Source organism: Mobula birostris, chromosome 1 (assembly GCF_030028105.1).
Source record: "Mobula birostris isolate sMobBir1 chromosome 1, sMobBir1.hap1, whole genome shotgun sequence".
NCBI lineage: Eukaryota > Metazoa > Chordata > Chondrichthyes > Myliobatiformes > Myliobatidae > Mobula > Mobula birostris.
Genome location: NC_092370.1, coordinates 115,742,585 through 115,759,714, shown reverse-complemented (window position 1 = coordinate 115,759,714; position 17,130 = coordinate 115,742,585). Strand labels below are relative to the sequence as shown.

The window sequence follows — 17,130 nt, the reverse complement described above, 5'->3', positions numbered from 1 at the left end:
CTCGTCGTGCTTCCCCTTTTCCTAACTTGACTCCATTTAAATAATAATCTGCCTTCCTGTTCTTACCACCAAAGTGGATAACCTCACATTTATCCACATTAAACTGTATCTGCCATGCATCTGCCCACTCACCCAACCCGTCCAAGTCACACTGCATTCTCATAACATCCTCCTCACATTTCACACTGCCTCCCAGCTTTGTGTCATCGGCAAATTTGCTAATGTTACTTTTAATTCCCTCATCTAAATCATTAATATATATTGTAAACAGCTGCGGTCCCAGCACTGAACCCTGCGGTACCCCACTGGTCACCGCCTGCCATTCCAAAAGGGACTCGTTAATCGCTACTCTTTGTTTTCTGTCAGCCAGCCAATTTTCAATCCATGTCAATATTCTGCCCCCAATACCATGTGCCCTAATTTTGCCCACTAATCTCCTATGTGGGACTTTATCAAAGGCTTTCTGAAGGTCCAGGTACACTACATCCACTGGCTCTCCCTTGTCCATTTTCATAGTTACATCCTCAAAAATTTCCAGAATATTAGTCAAGCATGATTTCCCCTTTGTAAATCCATGCTGACTCGGACCAATCCTGTTACTGCTATCCAGATGTGTCGTAATTTCATCTTTTATAATTGACTCCAGCATCTTTCCCACCACCAACGTTGGGCTAACCGGTCTATAATTCCCTGTTTTCTCTCTTCCTCCCTTCTTGAAGAGAGGGACAACGTTAGCCAACCTCCAATCCACCTTGGTGAGGAGAGGAGACACACAATGATTGCACTGATGGCAGCCACTGAATGCACTGAGACTGATGTTCCACCCCAGCAGGATCTGAGATCTGCTCCTCCTGCTGCGGAGGAAATCTTGGCCGAGAGACTTGGCCACCCCATGGGTGTGAAGTCCAGCTAGGGGCAGAGGGAGACAGAGTGGGGAAGAAAACACAATTACTGGTAGAAATTGATATGTTTGGTTTTGTGACTGAAGCATTAGGACTTCATTCCTGAGATTAGCTGGAATTTTCTCTCTCAGATTCAAGGGAATAACTCGTATATACAGGGTTGTGCTATACACAATGGATTTGCTCCTGCGATCGGAGTCTTTGGAACAGATGGCCTCAATATCGATGACAATATCATTTATAACACCCTGGGAGAAGGTATGTGGGGCCCTATCTCCAGACACAGAGCAGGGGCTGATCTTCAGCTTTTGAGGCAGTACAGAGGTAATGTCATTCTGTGGGGTGGACAGTACTGAGGAAGTGTCACACTGTGGGATGGACGGTACTGAGGGAGTGTCACACTGTGGGATGGACAGTACTGAGGGAGTGTCACACTGTGGGATGGACAGTGCTGAGGGAGTGTCACACCTTGGGATGGACGGTGCTGAGGGAGTGTCACACCGTGGGATGGACGGTGCTGAGGGAGTGTCACACCGTGGGATGGACGGCGCTGAGGGAGTTTCACACTGGGGGATGGACGGTACGGAGGGAGTGTCACACCGTGGGATGGACGGTGCTGAGGGAGTGTCACACCGTGGGATGGATGGTATGGAGGGAGTGTCACACTGTGGGATGGACAGTACTGAGGGAGTTTCATACTGTGGGATGGACAGTACTGAGGGAGTGTCACACTGTGGGAGGGAGAGTACTGAGGGAGTGTCACACTGTGGGAGGGACAGTACTGAGGACACTGTGGGATGGACAGTACTGATGGAGTGTCACACTGTGGGATGGATGGTACTGGGGAAGTGTCACACTGGGATGGACGGTACTGAGGGAGTGTCACACCGTGGGATCGTCGGCACTGAGAGAGTGTCACACTGTGGGATGGACAGCGCTGAGGGAGTGTCACACCGGGGGATGGACAGTACGGAGGGAGTGTCACACCGTGGGATGGACGGTGCTGAGGGAGTGTCACACTGAGATGGACGGTACTGAGGGAGTGTCACACCGTGGGATGGACAGTACTGAGGGAGTGTCACACCGTGGGATGGACGGTGCTGAGGGAGTGTCACACCGGGGGATGGACGGTACGGAGGGAGTGTCACACTTTGGGATGGACAGTACTGAGGGAGTGTCACACTGTGGGATGGACGGCGCTGAGGGAGTGTCACACTGTGGGAGGGACAGTACTGAGGGAGTGTCACACTGTGGGATGGACAATACTGAGGGAGTGTCACACCGTGGGATGGACGGTGCTGGGGGAATGTCACACTGTGGGATGGACGGTACTGGGGAAGTGTGACACTGGGATGGACGGTACTGAGGGAGTGTCACACCGTGGGATGGACGGTGCTGAGGGAGTGTCACACTTTGGGATGGACAGTACTGAGGGAGTGTCACACTGTGTGATGGACGGCGCTGAGGGAGTGTCACACTGTGGGAGGGACAGTACTGAGGTAGTGTCACACTGTGGGAGGGACAGTACTGAGGGAGTGTCACACTGTGGGATGGACTGTACAGAGGGAGTGTCACACTGGAATGGACGGTACTGAGGGAATGTCACACCTTGGGATGGACGGTGCTAAGGGACTGTACTGAGGGAGTGTCACTCTGTGGGATGGACAGTACTGAGGACACTGTAGGATGGACAGTACTGATGGTTTGTCACACTGTGGGATGGACAGTACAGAGGGAGTGTCACACTGTGGTAGTGCAGGTTAAGGGAGTGTCAGACTGTGAGAGGGGTCGGACTGTGGGTATACCACACTGTTCGGCGAGAGAACAGTGTTGGCAAGTGGATTTGAGTAGAAGTGTAGAGAAATTCTGTTCCAATTATACTGGTATCTGGCGAGATGGCATCTAGAATATTATGTGTAGGGCTGGATAGATAACTGCAATGAAATCAAAGTCAAGTCTGCTGTCATATAGACAAAATGTGTCTGGAGGGATGCAATAAAAAAATCTAACTTGCAGTAACATCACAGGCATATAGCATCATGTACAGTGGCATGCAAAAGTTTGGGCATCCCGGTCAAAATTTCTGTTATTGTGAATAGCTAAGCGAGTAAAAGATGACCTGTTTTTCAAAAGGCGTAAAGTTATCGATGACACATTTTTTTAATATTTTAAGCAAGAAAACTTTTTTTTATTTTCACCTTTTACCGTTTCAAAATAACAAAAAAGGAAAAGGGCCCGAAGCAAATGTTTGGGCACCCTGCATGGTCAGTACTTAGTAACACCCCCTTTGGCAAGTATCACAGCTTGTAAACGCTTTTTGTAGCCAGCTAAGGGTCTTTCAATTCTTGTTTGGGGGATTTTCGCCCATTCTTCCTTGCAAAAGGCTTCTAGTTCTGTGAGATTCGTGAGCCATCTTGCATGCACTGCTCTTTTGAGGTCTATCCACAGATTCTCAATGATGTTTAGGTCAGGGTACTGTGAGGCCCATGGCAAAACCTTCAGCTTGCACCTCTTGAGGTAGTCCATTGTGGATTTTGAAGTGTGTTTAGGTTCATTATCCTGTGGTAGAAGCCATCCTCTTTTCATCTTCGGCTTTTTTACAGATGGTGTGATGTTTGCTTCCAGAATTTGCTGGTATTTAATTTAATTCATTCTTCCCTCTGCCAGTAAATGTTCCCCGTGCCACTGGCTGCAACACAAACCCAAAGCATGATCGATCCACCCCTGTGCTTAACAGTTGGAGAGGGGTTCTTGAAATTCTGCACCCTTTTTTCTCCAAACATACCTTTGCTCATTGCAGCCAAAAAGTTCTATTTTAACTTCATCAGTCCACAGGACTTGTTTCCAAAATGCATCAGGCTTCTTCAGATGTTCCTTTGAACCTTTTGAATAGAACTTTTTGGCCAAATGAGCAAAGGTATGTTTAGAGAAATAAGGGTGCAGAATTTCATGAAAAGAACCCCTCTCCAACCTTTTTTTGTTATTTTGAAACTGTAAAAGATGGAAATAAAAATGTTTTCTTGCTTAAAATATTAAAGAAATGTGTCATCTTTAATGTTATGCCTTTTGGAAATCAGTTCATCTTTTACTCACTTAGCTATTCACAATAACAGAAATTTTGACCAGGGGTGCCCAAACTTTTGCATGCCACTGTAAGCATCATTCACAGAAACCTCTATTACATAGAGCTTTTTTATAGGAAAGAACACAGAACAGAAACGAGGTCGACTGTAGTGCAAGGTGATCAGAGTGTTGCTGGACTGATATTGTGATCAGCGTTTTCAGATCGGTGCTAGAAATGAAAGGATGAAAACATGCAGCTGTTCTTGAACAAATGAAAGTTCACAAGATCCATTGGAGCCGCGAGGAGAGATTGCATATCTACATATTAAAATGAGAGATGATCTTACTGAAACTTAGAAATTCCTGCCTGGGTGTCACATTGCCAGAATATGAAATTGTCATTCAGGACAAAGCTGAGGGAAATGACTGCATAATTCTCTCCCTCACAAAGCTGTGGAGTTCAGTCGCTGTGTGCTCAAGGCTGGTACTGACAGATGTTTGGGATTTGGATGAAGTAATCAATCAGGACAGATGAATAGCAGGGTGGGCGTGAGGAACTGTTTGTAATGAAATCGTCCTCGCCGAGTGGAGGTGCCCTTTACCATTTCTCCCAGGAATGCCCATGTATGATTTATGTGTTCTCTCCAGAGAAATCCTGCATAACTCGTGCATCCTCTCACCTTCTCCAGGTATCAAAGTGTGGGGGAGCCGGAACCGAGTGAGGAGGAATCTGGTGGTCCTCAGCAAGTCGACAGCAACTCTCAACTCTTGGACAGCAGCTATCGAAGTACGTGGGAGGGGAGGGGTTTCAGTACCTCCCCGAGCTTCCCCATCGTATCGTACTCTGAAATGACCTAGGTCCTCTGGTACAAGAGACAAGACATGTCCCACCTCCACCCCAAACTCTGCTCCAATCTGTAGACCACCCAACCCCAGACATACCCTCATCCCAGGGTTCATGATGGCAGCACTCTCTGATCAAATCTGTGGAGGGGCAGTGGAGGGAGTTTCTCACTCTCTATCTCTCTTAGTCTCTCATTTCACTGCCCTCTGGGGAGTGTCCTCTGTGGGTTCAGGCTGACTAACCAGGAGTACCTACCTCTTATCAACTCATAGGCATTTCCTCATGGTCAAGGGCATGGTAACATCTACCCATCTCTGCTCAGTTCTGAAGCCGCTCTGGTTCCCCCTCCCCAATCCTATTCTGTCAAATCTGCGGCCCACTCTCTCCTGACTCCAAGACCCAGCCTACAGTCTGCACAACCTGCAAGTGATAGCAACAAACAACCTGCTGAACTCAGAGGATCTGGGAGCATCTGTTGGGGAAAATGAATTACCAATGTTTTCATTCAGAGTCCTGCCTCAACACTGAGAAGGGAGTGCCAAGCCGGGAGTCTGAGTTGAGTGGTGGGTTGAGGAGGGGGGTACGTTGGTGGATGGTGTTTGACTGCTGTAGTTAGTGACACACATTGGGTCTGGAAGGCATTCCCTGCTGGGGTTCTTACATTTGACCCCTCCACCTTACTCCCCGTGTCAACATGTCGGTGATTCTCATTTTCCAGGTGAATAAAGATTCTGAGGTTGTGCTACGGGAGAACATCATTGTCGGCTTTGAGCAGATTGGTTATCACATTAATGGAGAGCCATGTCCCGGTGAGTCCCCAGCATAACTGCCTTGGATGTGCACACATTACCGTTGTCATCCAGACCTTCGGAAAGCAAGCCCACAGGGCTGCACGAGGAACCCAGCATCTGTGATCTCAACCAGCGGACTGCTCTGAAAATTCCCAAAGCCTCCACTTGGCTCAAAGGGCTGAATTACGGCGAGAAGCTGCAGAAACACTGTGAGACCTCAAAGGCTCGGGTATTGGTGTGAAACTGACTCTGGGAATGAATAGAGGGGTATTGTTCCTTGGTTGGGAGGATTAGGAGCAAAGGAGGAACAGATTTACAGCCTGTCCATTTTCAAGTATGATCAGTGTTTCAAGCAGTGTTGGGAGCTAGCCACTACCTGTGTCTCTATGATATCTGAAGGAGTCAATTTCACTCGGTGGGCCTACAAGGTACAATGAAGGGAGAGAACTGGTGGATCTGTGGCTTGAAGTCAGCATCTACCCTAAACCTGGGACCGGCTGAAGGGGAAGAATAGCCTTCATCTGGGCTAGGGAGAACAAGGAGCTGGTGAATAGTGAGTGGGGTGAGAGTGGGAGCTACAAGTCACCAAAAGGAGATGTTTCAGACCCGGAAGAAGCTTCTAGGTTGAAACAAGAGTGGAGTTTTCAGACGAGACCTCTGCTGAACGGGGTTAGGGAACACGTGCATGATGTAACCACTGGCCATTGTCTGCAGGACAACCAAACCTTGCTGAACCTTGGGCTAATAACGAGGTCCGTGGAGGACGGATTGGTGTTTACATGAATGGAGATGGATTCCCCAAATGCTCCCTTATCCAAGGTTTCATCGTCTGGAAATGCCAGGACTTTGGCATCTACTTCCAGGTAAGAAGTCACCTTTCACTTTCAGGCCCTTGAGTTCCTCTTACTCAAAGGACGCTTGTTCCCTGTTCCTCAGTCCACTCACTGGTGCCAGGGACTGACCAGGAAGTCACTGCCTTGAGTCAGTTGAGTGACCACCCAGGTAACGTTTGACTATTTACACTTCACCTCACCTGTAGCTTTGGAAGTGTACGGTGATTGACCTGAGGTAATGGCTGCCTGTATGGACCATGCTGCTGGTCTACAGAGACTGATGAATCTCACCTTTGGTCCGCTGTGCTAAATGCAAGAGCCTCCAGTAACAACAGAACTAAATTTCCCAGTTGAAGTAGGTGCAGCTTTCATTAATTGAGTGATTAGCACAGGCAAATGAGGATGAACTTTTAGTTACACACATCAAAGTTGCTGGTGAACGCAGCAGGCCAGGCAGCATCTGTAGGAAGAGGTGCAGTCGACGTTTCAGGCCGAGACCCTTCGTCAGGACTAACTGAAGGAAGAGTGAGTAAGGGATTTGAAAGTTGGAGGGGGAGGGGGAGGGGGAGATCCAAAATGATAGGAGAAGACAGGAGGGGGAGGGATAGAGCCAAGAGCTGGACAGGTGATAGGCAAAAGGGGATACGAGAGGATCATGGGACAGGAGGTCCGGGAAGAAAGACAAGGGGGTGGGGGGGGACCCAGAGGATGGGCAAGAGGTATATTCAGAGGGACAGAGGGAGAAAAAGGAGAGTGAGAGAAAGAATATGTGCATAAAAATAAGTAACAGATGGGGTACGAGGGGGAGGTGGGGTCTTAGCGGACGTTAGAGAAGTCGATGTTCATGCCATCAGGTTGGAGGCTACCCAGACGGAATATAAGGTGTTGTTCCTCCAACCTGAGTGTGGCTTCATCTTTACAGTAGAGGAGGCCGTGGATGGACATGTCAGAATGGGAATGGGATGTGGAATTAAAATGTGTGGCCACTGGGAGATCCTGCTTTCTCTGGCGGACAAAGCGTAGATGTTCAGCAAAGCGGTCTCCCAGTCTGCGTCAGGTCTCGCCAATATATAAAAGGCCACATCAGGAGCACCAGACGCAGTATATCACCCCAGTCGACTCACAGGTGAAGTGTTGCCTCACCTGGAACCTGGAAGAACTGTTTGGGGCCCTGAATGGTGGTAAGGGAGGAAGTGTAAGGGCATGTGTAGCACTTGTTCCGCTTACACGGATAAGTGCCAGGAGGGAGATCAGTGGGGAGGGATGGGGGGGACGAATGGACAAGGGAGTTGTGTAGGGAACGATCCCTGTGGAATGCAGAGAGAGTGGGGGAGGGAAAGATGTGCTTAGTGGTGGGATCCCGTTGGAGGTGGCGGAAGTTACGGAGAATAATATGTTGGACCCGGAGGCTGGTGGGGTGGTAGGTGAGGACCAGGGGAACCTTATTCCTAGTGGGGTGGCGGGAGGATGGAGTGAGAGCAGATGTACGTGAAATGGGGGAGATGCGTTTAAGAGCAGAGTTGATAGTGGAGGAAGGGAAGCCCCTTTCTTTAAAAAAGGAAGACATCTCCCTCATCCTAGACTGAAAAGCCTCATCCTGAGAGCAGATGCGGCGGAGACAGAGGAATTGCGAGAAGGGGATGGCGTTTTTGCAAGAGACAGGGTGAGAAGAGGAATAGTCCAGATAGCTGTGAGAGTCAGTAGGCTTATAGTAGACATCAGTGGATAAGCTGTCTCCAGAGACAGAGACAGAAAGATCTAGAAAGCAGAGGGGGGTGTCGGAAATGGACCAGGTAAACTTGAGGGCAGGGTGAAAGTTGGAGGCAAAGTTAATAAAGTCAACGAGTTCTGCATGCATGCAGGAAGCAGTGCCAATGCAGTCAATGTTCTTAGCCCTGTCCTCTCCACTGTTTCCTTGCTTTTATTATAAGATCCAATATGGAAATGTCCCCTAATGATGCACAATGATCATTTCCATTCCCAAGTGAAATAACAAATGTCTGCATTCTGCAAAATTTAGACAACACTCGGGCATGGCTAATAAATGACAAGTAACATTCAGGCCACATAAGTGCCAAACAGTGTCTAGCTCCAAACACAGACTGTCTAATACCTACCCTTGACATTTCATGCCTTGACCAACCAGGGACTAGAAACTCACATGTACCAGCCATGGCTGTGTAATGCCCTGGGAAAGGATTCACTGCCAATGTAAGGGTTTCACTGTAGCAGCAGTGTTTGGGTTATGACTAGAGCTACCGGGGACTTTGGAATGTGCGGCGTCCAATGAGGGGAGTGTTTTTTCTTCTTGTGTACCTGAGAACGAGGTATTCGCGGTCTTTTGTTCGGTGAGAGATGAAGGGAGAAGACGCAAGAAAGGAGAGGCTGTAGACTGTAGGACGGAGTGGACTTGGAGTGAGGGTGCTGGGGTCGACGACGCCCAGGGGAAATCGATGGAGGACTGAGGGACGGGAAACCGTGAGCTCCAACGTGCACATTAGACTGTTTCACTAAAATGGGCCCTTTTTCTTTTTGCTTTTCTTTACTAACCCTCTGGTCAAATTAAGAATTGTAAAGATAAATTGTTTAATTGCATATGGTGTACTGTCTGATATTTCATGGTACTGATCTGTAACAGGGTAACACATCATGCAGCATCCACACAAACGAGATTTCAGAGACTGTCTTCCCCTTGACTAACGCGGCCAGCTGAACCTGAGGGTGACAGCTGCAAGGGCAGGTCAGAGTGAGAAATGTCCTCCAGTTGGAGAGTGTGTATCAGTTTCTGTTCAGCTTGAAAACTAACTTGTCCTTGTTACAGGTAAAAGGTTCTGTGCAAGTCTCTAACGTGACTCTGGTGGACAACGGACTGGGTATTTTTCCAATGATTTATGGACCTCCTGCACTCTCACATCAGATATCCAATAAAACTGTTCATGTTACTGTAAGTGCTCTCACTCCGCTGCATTAATCTGTCCAGAGCCATGGCATAGGTTGCCAAAGTGAAGCTTTGCTCATTCTTGCTCAACATACTGAGTGCTAATTGAGTTGGTTCGCTCTTGTTGAGAGGTTACGAAGCTCCCTGTGTCTGGTTTTATACACACTGTAGAACATGGTTTGTAACAAATCAGGTCAAATGCATGGAGAGAATAACTCAGTGCAAGGTCAGAACTGGCTCCCCAGTAAGATGGGGGGAAGCAGGTAATGTTGGTTCACTTATAGAACATAGAGCACTACAGCACAGCACAGCACAGCATAGGCCCTTTGGCCCACTATGTTGTGCTATCCTTATAACCTTCTCTAAGATCAATCTGACCCTTCCCTCCCGCAGAGCCCTCCATTTTCCTATCATCTATGTGCCCGTCTAAGAGTTTTTTAAATGTCCCTAATGTATCTGCCTCGACCACCACTCACCAGTCTCTTAGTAAAGAACTTGCCTCTAACTTCCCCTCTAAAGTTTCCTCCAATCACTTAAAATTATACATCACCCTTTGGGATGCATTGTTTGAAAACTTAAGCCATGGACCTCCAGTTCCAAAGTTCTCCCAACCAGAGTTTTCATCCGCACCCCTCAATGACCCCTTGCCCCCAAGGCTGTGTCTGCTGGGTGCACTGATCAATGAGCAGCCCTTGACAATTTTAGTAGGATGGGATTAGATAGACCTTGGTATTTCTTCAAGAAATGGGAAAATTATCCAGAGGTATTCTATGCAGAACATACAGATAATCGCAGTAATTTTTTGTTAATTTCCATGTTGATTTTTTTTCCCGAAAGAATGCCCTGATTGTTGGTGTTAGCCCCGGCTTCAATTGCTCAGATACTCTGCAAAACAATTCTGATTCAACCGATGCAGGGAACAAGTGGAGTTCCAGACAGCCTTGGGGTAAGAACAGTCCTTTCAAAGAACAGTGAAAGTGTGTTTTTTTTTTGTGGGAGGCCTCGGTCTAATCAGTGTGCTCTCTCCCTGCCACAGGAAGGAGCGGGATCTGTTGGCCAACATTTGCCTCGGCGAGCAACTTTGCACCTCGACACCAGCACTCTGTGCTGGTCAGCTACCCAGCCATTAGTGGGCTAATGATGGTGCAGAGTAAGTGAAGGGATCGTGTCAGAGGCTGCAGGTGTGAGTGACCAGTGACACAGTGAAGCAGTGGGTAGAGCCACAGTCTTACAGACCCAGAGACCCGGGTTAAGTCCCAACCTCGGGTACTGCCTGTGGAGTTTGCATGTTCTTCCTGTATATGTGTGGGTTTCCTCCCATGTACCAATGATTGGTAAGTTAATTAGCACCATAAATTGCCCATGGAGTTTTGGTGAGTAGTAGAATTGCAGGCAGTGGATGGGTATGCAGGGAGAATAAAATGAGTTTAGTTTATCTGAGGGATGACGATCGCACTTGATGGGTCAAAGGGCTTGTTTCTGTTTCTGTCATCTCCGTAACCCCATGGGATGTCTTTGAGCTGAGAATGTGGTCTCGGTTCATAGAACATCCTCAGTTATTCCAGTCTAAACCGCCAGGAGAGGGGCAACTGCGTCCTGGGTAGATGATAGGAGGGAATGTGTCATCATGGGTGGTGGCTAGAGAAATGGGGAGGGGTGGGGTGACAAGGAGGGGTTTGAGTGAGCGAGCTTGTGCTTGAAGGGGTGGGAGGATGGGAGAGGGGGTGGGAAGGGAGGGAGGGGTTGGGATCAGAAGGAGCATTTGTTCTCTGGGTCCCCTGAGGCATCCAGAGAGATATTTTGGACAAGCTGAGATGTTAATGCTGTTTAATTAGACGTTTGTTACTTCAGTGACATTCCTGCTTTTCCTTTCCCCAAAGACACAACGTTTGTGGGCTTCCGGGGTGTGTGTTCCAAGGAGCTGAACACCATGTTTATCAGTAACCCTAACAACGAGGACATGCAACACCCTGTGCTGGTGGAGGGGATCACCATCGACCAGAGTGAGGAGCGAGGGAAGGTCTTCATACACAGGCCTGATGTCACGTGAGTTAGGGACTGTCACTGTGGAGGCTCGAACCCGGGGAGCCTTCCCACTGACTGGTGGGTGGGGCGAGAGGGGGTGTGATGGTGGGTAGCGAACCAGTTCAATTACAAGTCACTCATTCTGATGAAGGCCGATCAGCCTCAGTTTCCTCTCTACAACTGCTGTCTGATCTGCCGAGTATTCTCTCCACGTCGTCTTTCTTTCAGATTTCAGGCATTTGCAGGATTTTGCTGTCAGCCCCCTTTCCTCCTCCTCATACATCCAACAGGGGGTTGTTCTCAATTAATCTCCCCCTCTGTGGCTCTTGGGACAAAGACTCCTTCTTCCCCCAGTGTGACCTCGGCCAGCAAAGCACCCACTCTCAACAACTGATCAAGTAATATTGCCCCTGCTCTTCCCTCACCAAAGGGGCACCTGTGTGTTGGGGTTACATACCTGTGTGACTATGCACCTGTATGCCCGGCTGTGGCTATGTCTGAGTTTGTGCACATACTTGGCAGTGTATGTGTATATCTAACATTCCTCCCTGTCCCTATGGTTCTATTTCCTGTTATTTCATCCGGAGCTAGACATCCCAAAGTGGAACTCCTCCCTCTCTCCTCCGTCCCCAAACAAACCCTGACTGAGTCTCAGGTTCTCAGGAAAGCTGCAGACGCTGGAAATCTGAAATTAAAAAAAAAACAAAATACTGGAATCACTTAGCAGGCCAGATAGCATCTGTGGGGAGAGAAACGGAGACAATGTTCCCGGCTGAAAGTCCTTCTTCAGGAGCCTTCTGTGCTCCTGGGATCTACTGTTGCTGGGAAAGCCCCTCCTATCACCCCTGTCTCTGTTCCAGTAAGGTGAACCCCAATGACTGTGTGGACATGGACTGTGATGGCAAGAAGAAAGCCCTGCTGAAAGACCTCGATGGCTCATTCCTGGGGGGAGTGGGAGCTGTCATCCCACAGTCGGAGTATGAGTGGAATGGAGACAAACGCCGTGGGCTCGGTGATTACCGGATCCCAAAAGTTCTGCTGACATATTTGAACGGGAGCCGTATTCCTGTATCCCAAGTGGCGCCACAGAAAGGTCAGAACCATGTGCTGGGGGAGACAGAGGAGGACGCAGCGGTCTAGGAAGTCATGATCAGATTGTATAGGATGCTGCTGAGGCTGCACTCGATGTGTTGTCTTCAGATTTGGTCATCCTGCTATAAAAAACTGTTATTAAACTAGAGCGAGTTCAAGAAGATTTATAAGGATGTTGCCATGGATTGGGGGACTGAACTGAAGTGAGAGGTTGGACAGGTTAGGACTTTCTTCCTTGGAGCATGGAGACTGAGAGGTGATCTTACAGTGTATAAAACCATGAAGAGCACAGGGAGGGTGAATGAACTCAATCTTCTTCCTCATGGTGGGAGAATCAAGAATTAGAGGGGATACGTTTAAAGTGAAAGGGGAGAGATTTAACAGGAACTTGAGGGGAAACTGGTCTTACACAATGCTTTGCCGGAGGAGGTGGTTGAGGCAGGTACAATAATAATTACTAAAAGGCAGACAGACAGGTACATGGATAGCGAAGGTTTGCAAGGTTTTGGGCCAAACGATGGCAAGTGGGACTTGCTTGGATGGGACAATGGGCCGAAGGGCCTGTTTTTCCATAGAGTGATTCTGTGACTCTATCCGATTCCACATTCTCTGGCAGCAAGTTCCACATACCAACCACTGAAGTCAATGACATTTTACCTCGGTACAGGTGACAGAAAGCCGGCTGGTGGCGTAGTAGCATCAGCGCCGGACTTCAGAGCAAAGGCTCCCGAGTTCGAATCCAGCCGGCCCCCTTGCACACTTTCCATCCATGCTGGGTTGAGCGTCGAGGTAGCAATTCGGCCTCGTAAAAATAAGAAAGCCTGATAAAAGAAAAACGCCATCATGACGGCATCCCGATGACTCCACTCGGAGTTAAGGGCTTTCTCCTCCTTCTTCTACAGGTGACAGAAGAGTCAGGATTCAGGTGTTTCCCCTCCACCCATGACAGGCGCACCACATCTGTGGGCAGAAGTCAGGTCACTGACAAAGCAGCCGTCTAAATCTGGGCCAGTTCTTCCGTGCCGAGCTGCAGGGAGAACAGTGCTTCAGTTACAAACAGTTTTGAGAGAGAATTTATTTCTGGTGACAGAAGAGCAGTCAAGGGGGTTCAGGAAACTGGGGACATACTGACAAGTGCTGGGACCCATGAGCTGTGGAGGATGAGCATGGGGGGGCCATTTGGATGTGATAAATGGCCTCTATCTATGATGTAATAGATTATAACCCCTGTGTAAAGAGTGGAGGTTGCATTTGGAGATGGTATGATGTGGAAGTGTTGAAACAATTAGATTTTGTTCCTTCCCTTTCAGAAACTGCCTTTAATGCCTCTGATTTTGTTCCCACAGGGATTATCAGAGATTCCACCTGTACCTACATACCTGACTGGCAAAGTTACAAGTGCTTTGGGCTGAACTATGAGTTGCTGGTTATTGAGAGCCTGGACTCCGATACTGAACGCAGGAGACTGTCCCCGGTGGCCCTGCTCTGCGATGGCTACTTGGACCTCATCAATGGTGCGTCTGCTTTCTTTCATCAGTGGTGGAAGCCAAGAATTCAGTCCTGACATCCGATCCAGTCATCAGCCGGTCATCTCACTCCTTGCCTGTGGCAGAGACTCCTGCATCCGGTCCTCACTGTGTACCTCCAGAGATCCCAGCACCTGAACTCACCGCTTCTCCCACCACACACACTACCTGAGCTGCAAAGTGTTTCCAATGTTTTCTGTCGGTAATGTAGCTCTGTAAGGGCAGACCTTGTAGAGGGGCGTGGATAGGGTGAATGCACACAGTCTTTTCCCCACGGAAAGGGAACCAAAAAATAGAGGGTATAGGTTTAAGGCAGGGATCCCCAACCTTTTTTTAATGACATGGACCATTTAGCAAAAGGTCTGTGGACCCCAGGTTGGGGAAAGACTTAAAAGGAACCTGAGGTGCAACTCCTTCACCATCAAGGACCATCTCTATATGGAACAAGCTGCCAGGGGAAGTGATTGAGGCAGACTGAGGGGGATGGGAACCAGAGTGATAGGCTTGAGGATATGGCTCTTGGTTTACAAGCAGAGGCAGTGTGCAGTGAGACTGTCAGGAAGGACAGGCAAAATTGCAACAAGTGGGATGAGTTGTAGTGTAAAAGGGGAACAAAATCAGAAGAGGTGATGATGACAGGACTGAAGGTGTTATATTCAAATGGACGCAGTATAGAGAATGAAGCAGATGATTTTATAGTTCAGTTAGATTGGTAGCTATGAGGTTGTGGGCATTACTGAGTCACGGCTGAAAGAAGTTTACAGTTGGGAGCTCAATATCCAAGGATACACATCCAAGTTAAGAAACTGAAAGGGTAAAAAGACCTTACTGAACAGTAGCGAGGATGTGGGCTACAAATTACAATGGGAGATAGAAAATGCATGTCAGAAGATCAATGTTATAACAGTCATGGGCGATTTCAGTATGCAGATAGATTGTGAAAATTAGGTTGGTGCTGGATCCCGAGAGAGAGAATTTGTAAATTGGCAATAAGATGACTTTTTAGAGCAGCTTGTGCTTGAGCCCATGAGGAGATCAGCTATTCTGGATTGGATGTTGTGTAATGAACTGGATTTGATTATGAAGCTTAAGGTAAAGGAACCCTTAGGAGGCAGTGATCATAATATGATAAAATTTACCCTCCAACTTGAAAGGGAGAAGCTAAAGTCAGATGTATCAGTATTACAGTGGAATACAGAGGATTACAGAGGCATGACAGGAGATGACCATAGATGATTGGAAGGGGACAGTAGCAGGAATTACAACAGACCAGCAATGTCTGCAATTTCTGGGAGCAATTCAGAAGGCACTGGAGAGATACATCCCAAATAAGTAGTATTCTAAAGACAGGATGATGCAATCATGGCTGACAAGGGAAGTCAAACCCAACGTAAAAGCAAAAGAGAGGGCATATAATGGAGCAAAAATTAGTGGGAAGTTAGAAGATTGGGAAACTTTTAAAAACCACCAGAAGCAACTAAATAAGATGTGGGGGGGAGATGAGATTAAATTGGAAGGTAAGTTAGCAAATGATATCAAAGAGGATACCAAAAGTCTTTTCAGGTATATAAAGAGTAAAAGAGAAGTGAGAATAGATAATAGACCACTGGGAAATGATGCTGGAGAGGTAGTAATGGGTGAACTGAATAAGTATTTTGCATCATTATTCACTGTGGAAGACACTAGCAGAATGGCAGAAGTTCAAGAATGTTGGGGGCAGAAGTGAGTGCAGTTCCTATTACTAGTGAGAAAGTGCTTGAGAAACTGAAAGGTCTGAAGGTAGATAAGTCATCTGGACCAATCGACTACACCTGAGGGTTCTGAAAGAGGTGGCTAAGGGGATTGTGGAGGCATTAGTAATGATCTGCCAAGGATCAGTTGATTCTGGCATGGTTTCAGAGGATTGGAAAATTGCAAATGTCACTCCACTCTTCAAGGAGGGAGGGAGGCAAAAGAAAGGAAATTATAGGCCAGTTAGCCTGATCTTAGTAGCTGGGAAGATGTTGGAGTCAATGTTAAGCACGTGGTTTCAGGGTACTTCAAGGCACATGACAAAATAGGCCAAAGTCAGTATTGTTTCCTTAAAGGAAAATCTTGCCTGACAAGTCTGTTAGAATTCTTTCAGGAAATAACAAGCAGGATAATCAAGGGAGAATCAGTGGATATTGTGTGCTTGAATTTCCAGAAAGCTTTTGACAAGGTGCCACAGATGAGGCTGCTTAACAAGATAAGAGCCCATGGTATTACAGGAAGGATACTAGCATGGGTAGAAAATTGGCTGACTGGCAGGAAGCAAAGAATGAGAATAAAGGGAGCCTTTTCTGAATGGCTGTTGGTGACTAGTAGTGTTCTGTAGGGGTCGGTGTTGAGACCATTTCTTCTGATAATGTATGTCAATGATTTGGAGGACAGAATTGATGGTTTTGTGGTCAAGTGTGCAGATGATAAAAAGAAAGGTGGTGTTGAGAAAGCAGGAAGGATGCAGATGGACTTGGACAGATTAGGAGAATTGGCAAAGTGGTAAATGGAACACAGTGCTGGGAAGTGTATGGTCATGCACTTTAGTAGAAGGAATTAAAGCGTAGACTATTTTCTAAACAGGGAAAATATTCAAAATTCTGAGGTGGAAAGGAACTTGGGAGTCTTGGTGCAGGATTCCCTAAAGGTTAATTTGCAGGTTGAGTCTGTGTTGAGAAAGGCAAAGGCAATGTTACCATTTATTTCATAAGGACTAGAATATAAAAACAAGGATGTCATGCTGAGGCTTCATAAGACACTGGTGAGGCTCCCCTTGGAGTATTGAGAGCAGTTTTGGGCCCCTTACTTAAGAAAGGATGTGCTGATATTGGAGAGGGTTCAGAGAAGGTTCACAAGAATGATTCCGGGTACGAGAACTGATTGACGGCTCTCGGCCAATATGTCATTGAAACCAATTGAATGTTGTAAGGCCTAGATAGAGTGGATGTGGAGAGGACGTTTCCTATGGTGGGGGAGTCTAGGTTCAGAGGGCACAGCCTCTGAATAGAGGGACGTCCATTTAGAATGGAGATAAGGAAAATTTCTTTAGTCAGAGGGTGGTGAATCTGTAGAATTCATTGTCACAGGTGGCTATGGAG

The 17,130-nt window shown here is 47.5% G+C and overlaps 1 protein-coding gene across 1 annotated transcript in view; it reads left to right on the top strand.

Annotated features, from left to right (window-relative positions):
• Window positions 1–17,130, top strand: part of pkhd1l1.1 (PKHD1 like 1, tandem duplicate 1) — a 154,967-nt gene that overhangs the window by 119,191 nt on the left and 18,646 nt on the right. The window contains exons 62-71 of the mRNA XM_072247945.1: window positions 1,034–1,160; window positions 4,655–4,752; window positions 5,528–5,618; window positions 6,315–6,470; window positions 9,262–9,377; window positions 10,209–10,299; window positions 10,387–10,521; window positions 11,252–11,417; window positions 12,257–12,489; window positions 13,835–14,002. Coding sequence (XP_072104046.1) covers window positions 1,034–1,160; window positions 4,655–4,752; window positions 5,528–5,618; window positions 6,315–6,470; window positions 9,262–9,377; window positions 10,209–10,299; window positions 10,387–10,521; window positions 11,252–11,417; window positions 12,257–12,489; window positions 13,835–14,002 — 1,381 coding nt within the window. The remainder of the gene's footprint in view (window positions 1–1,033; window positions 1,161–4,654; window positions 4,753–5,527; window positions 5,619–6,314; window positions 6,471–9,261; window positions 9,378–10,208; window positions 10,300–10,386; window positions 10,522–11,251; window positions 11,418–12,256; window positions 12,490–13,834; window positions 14,003–17,130) is intronic.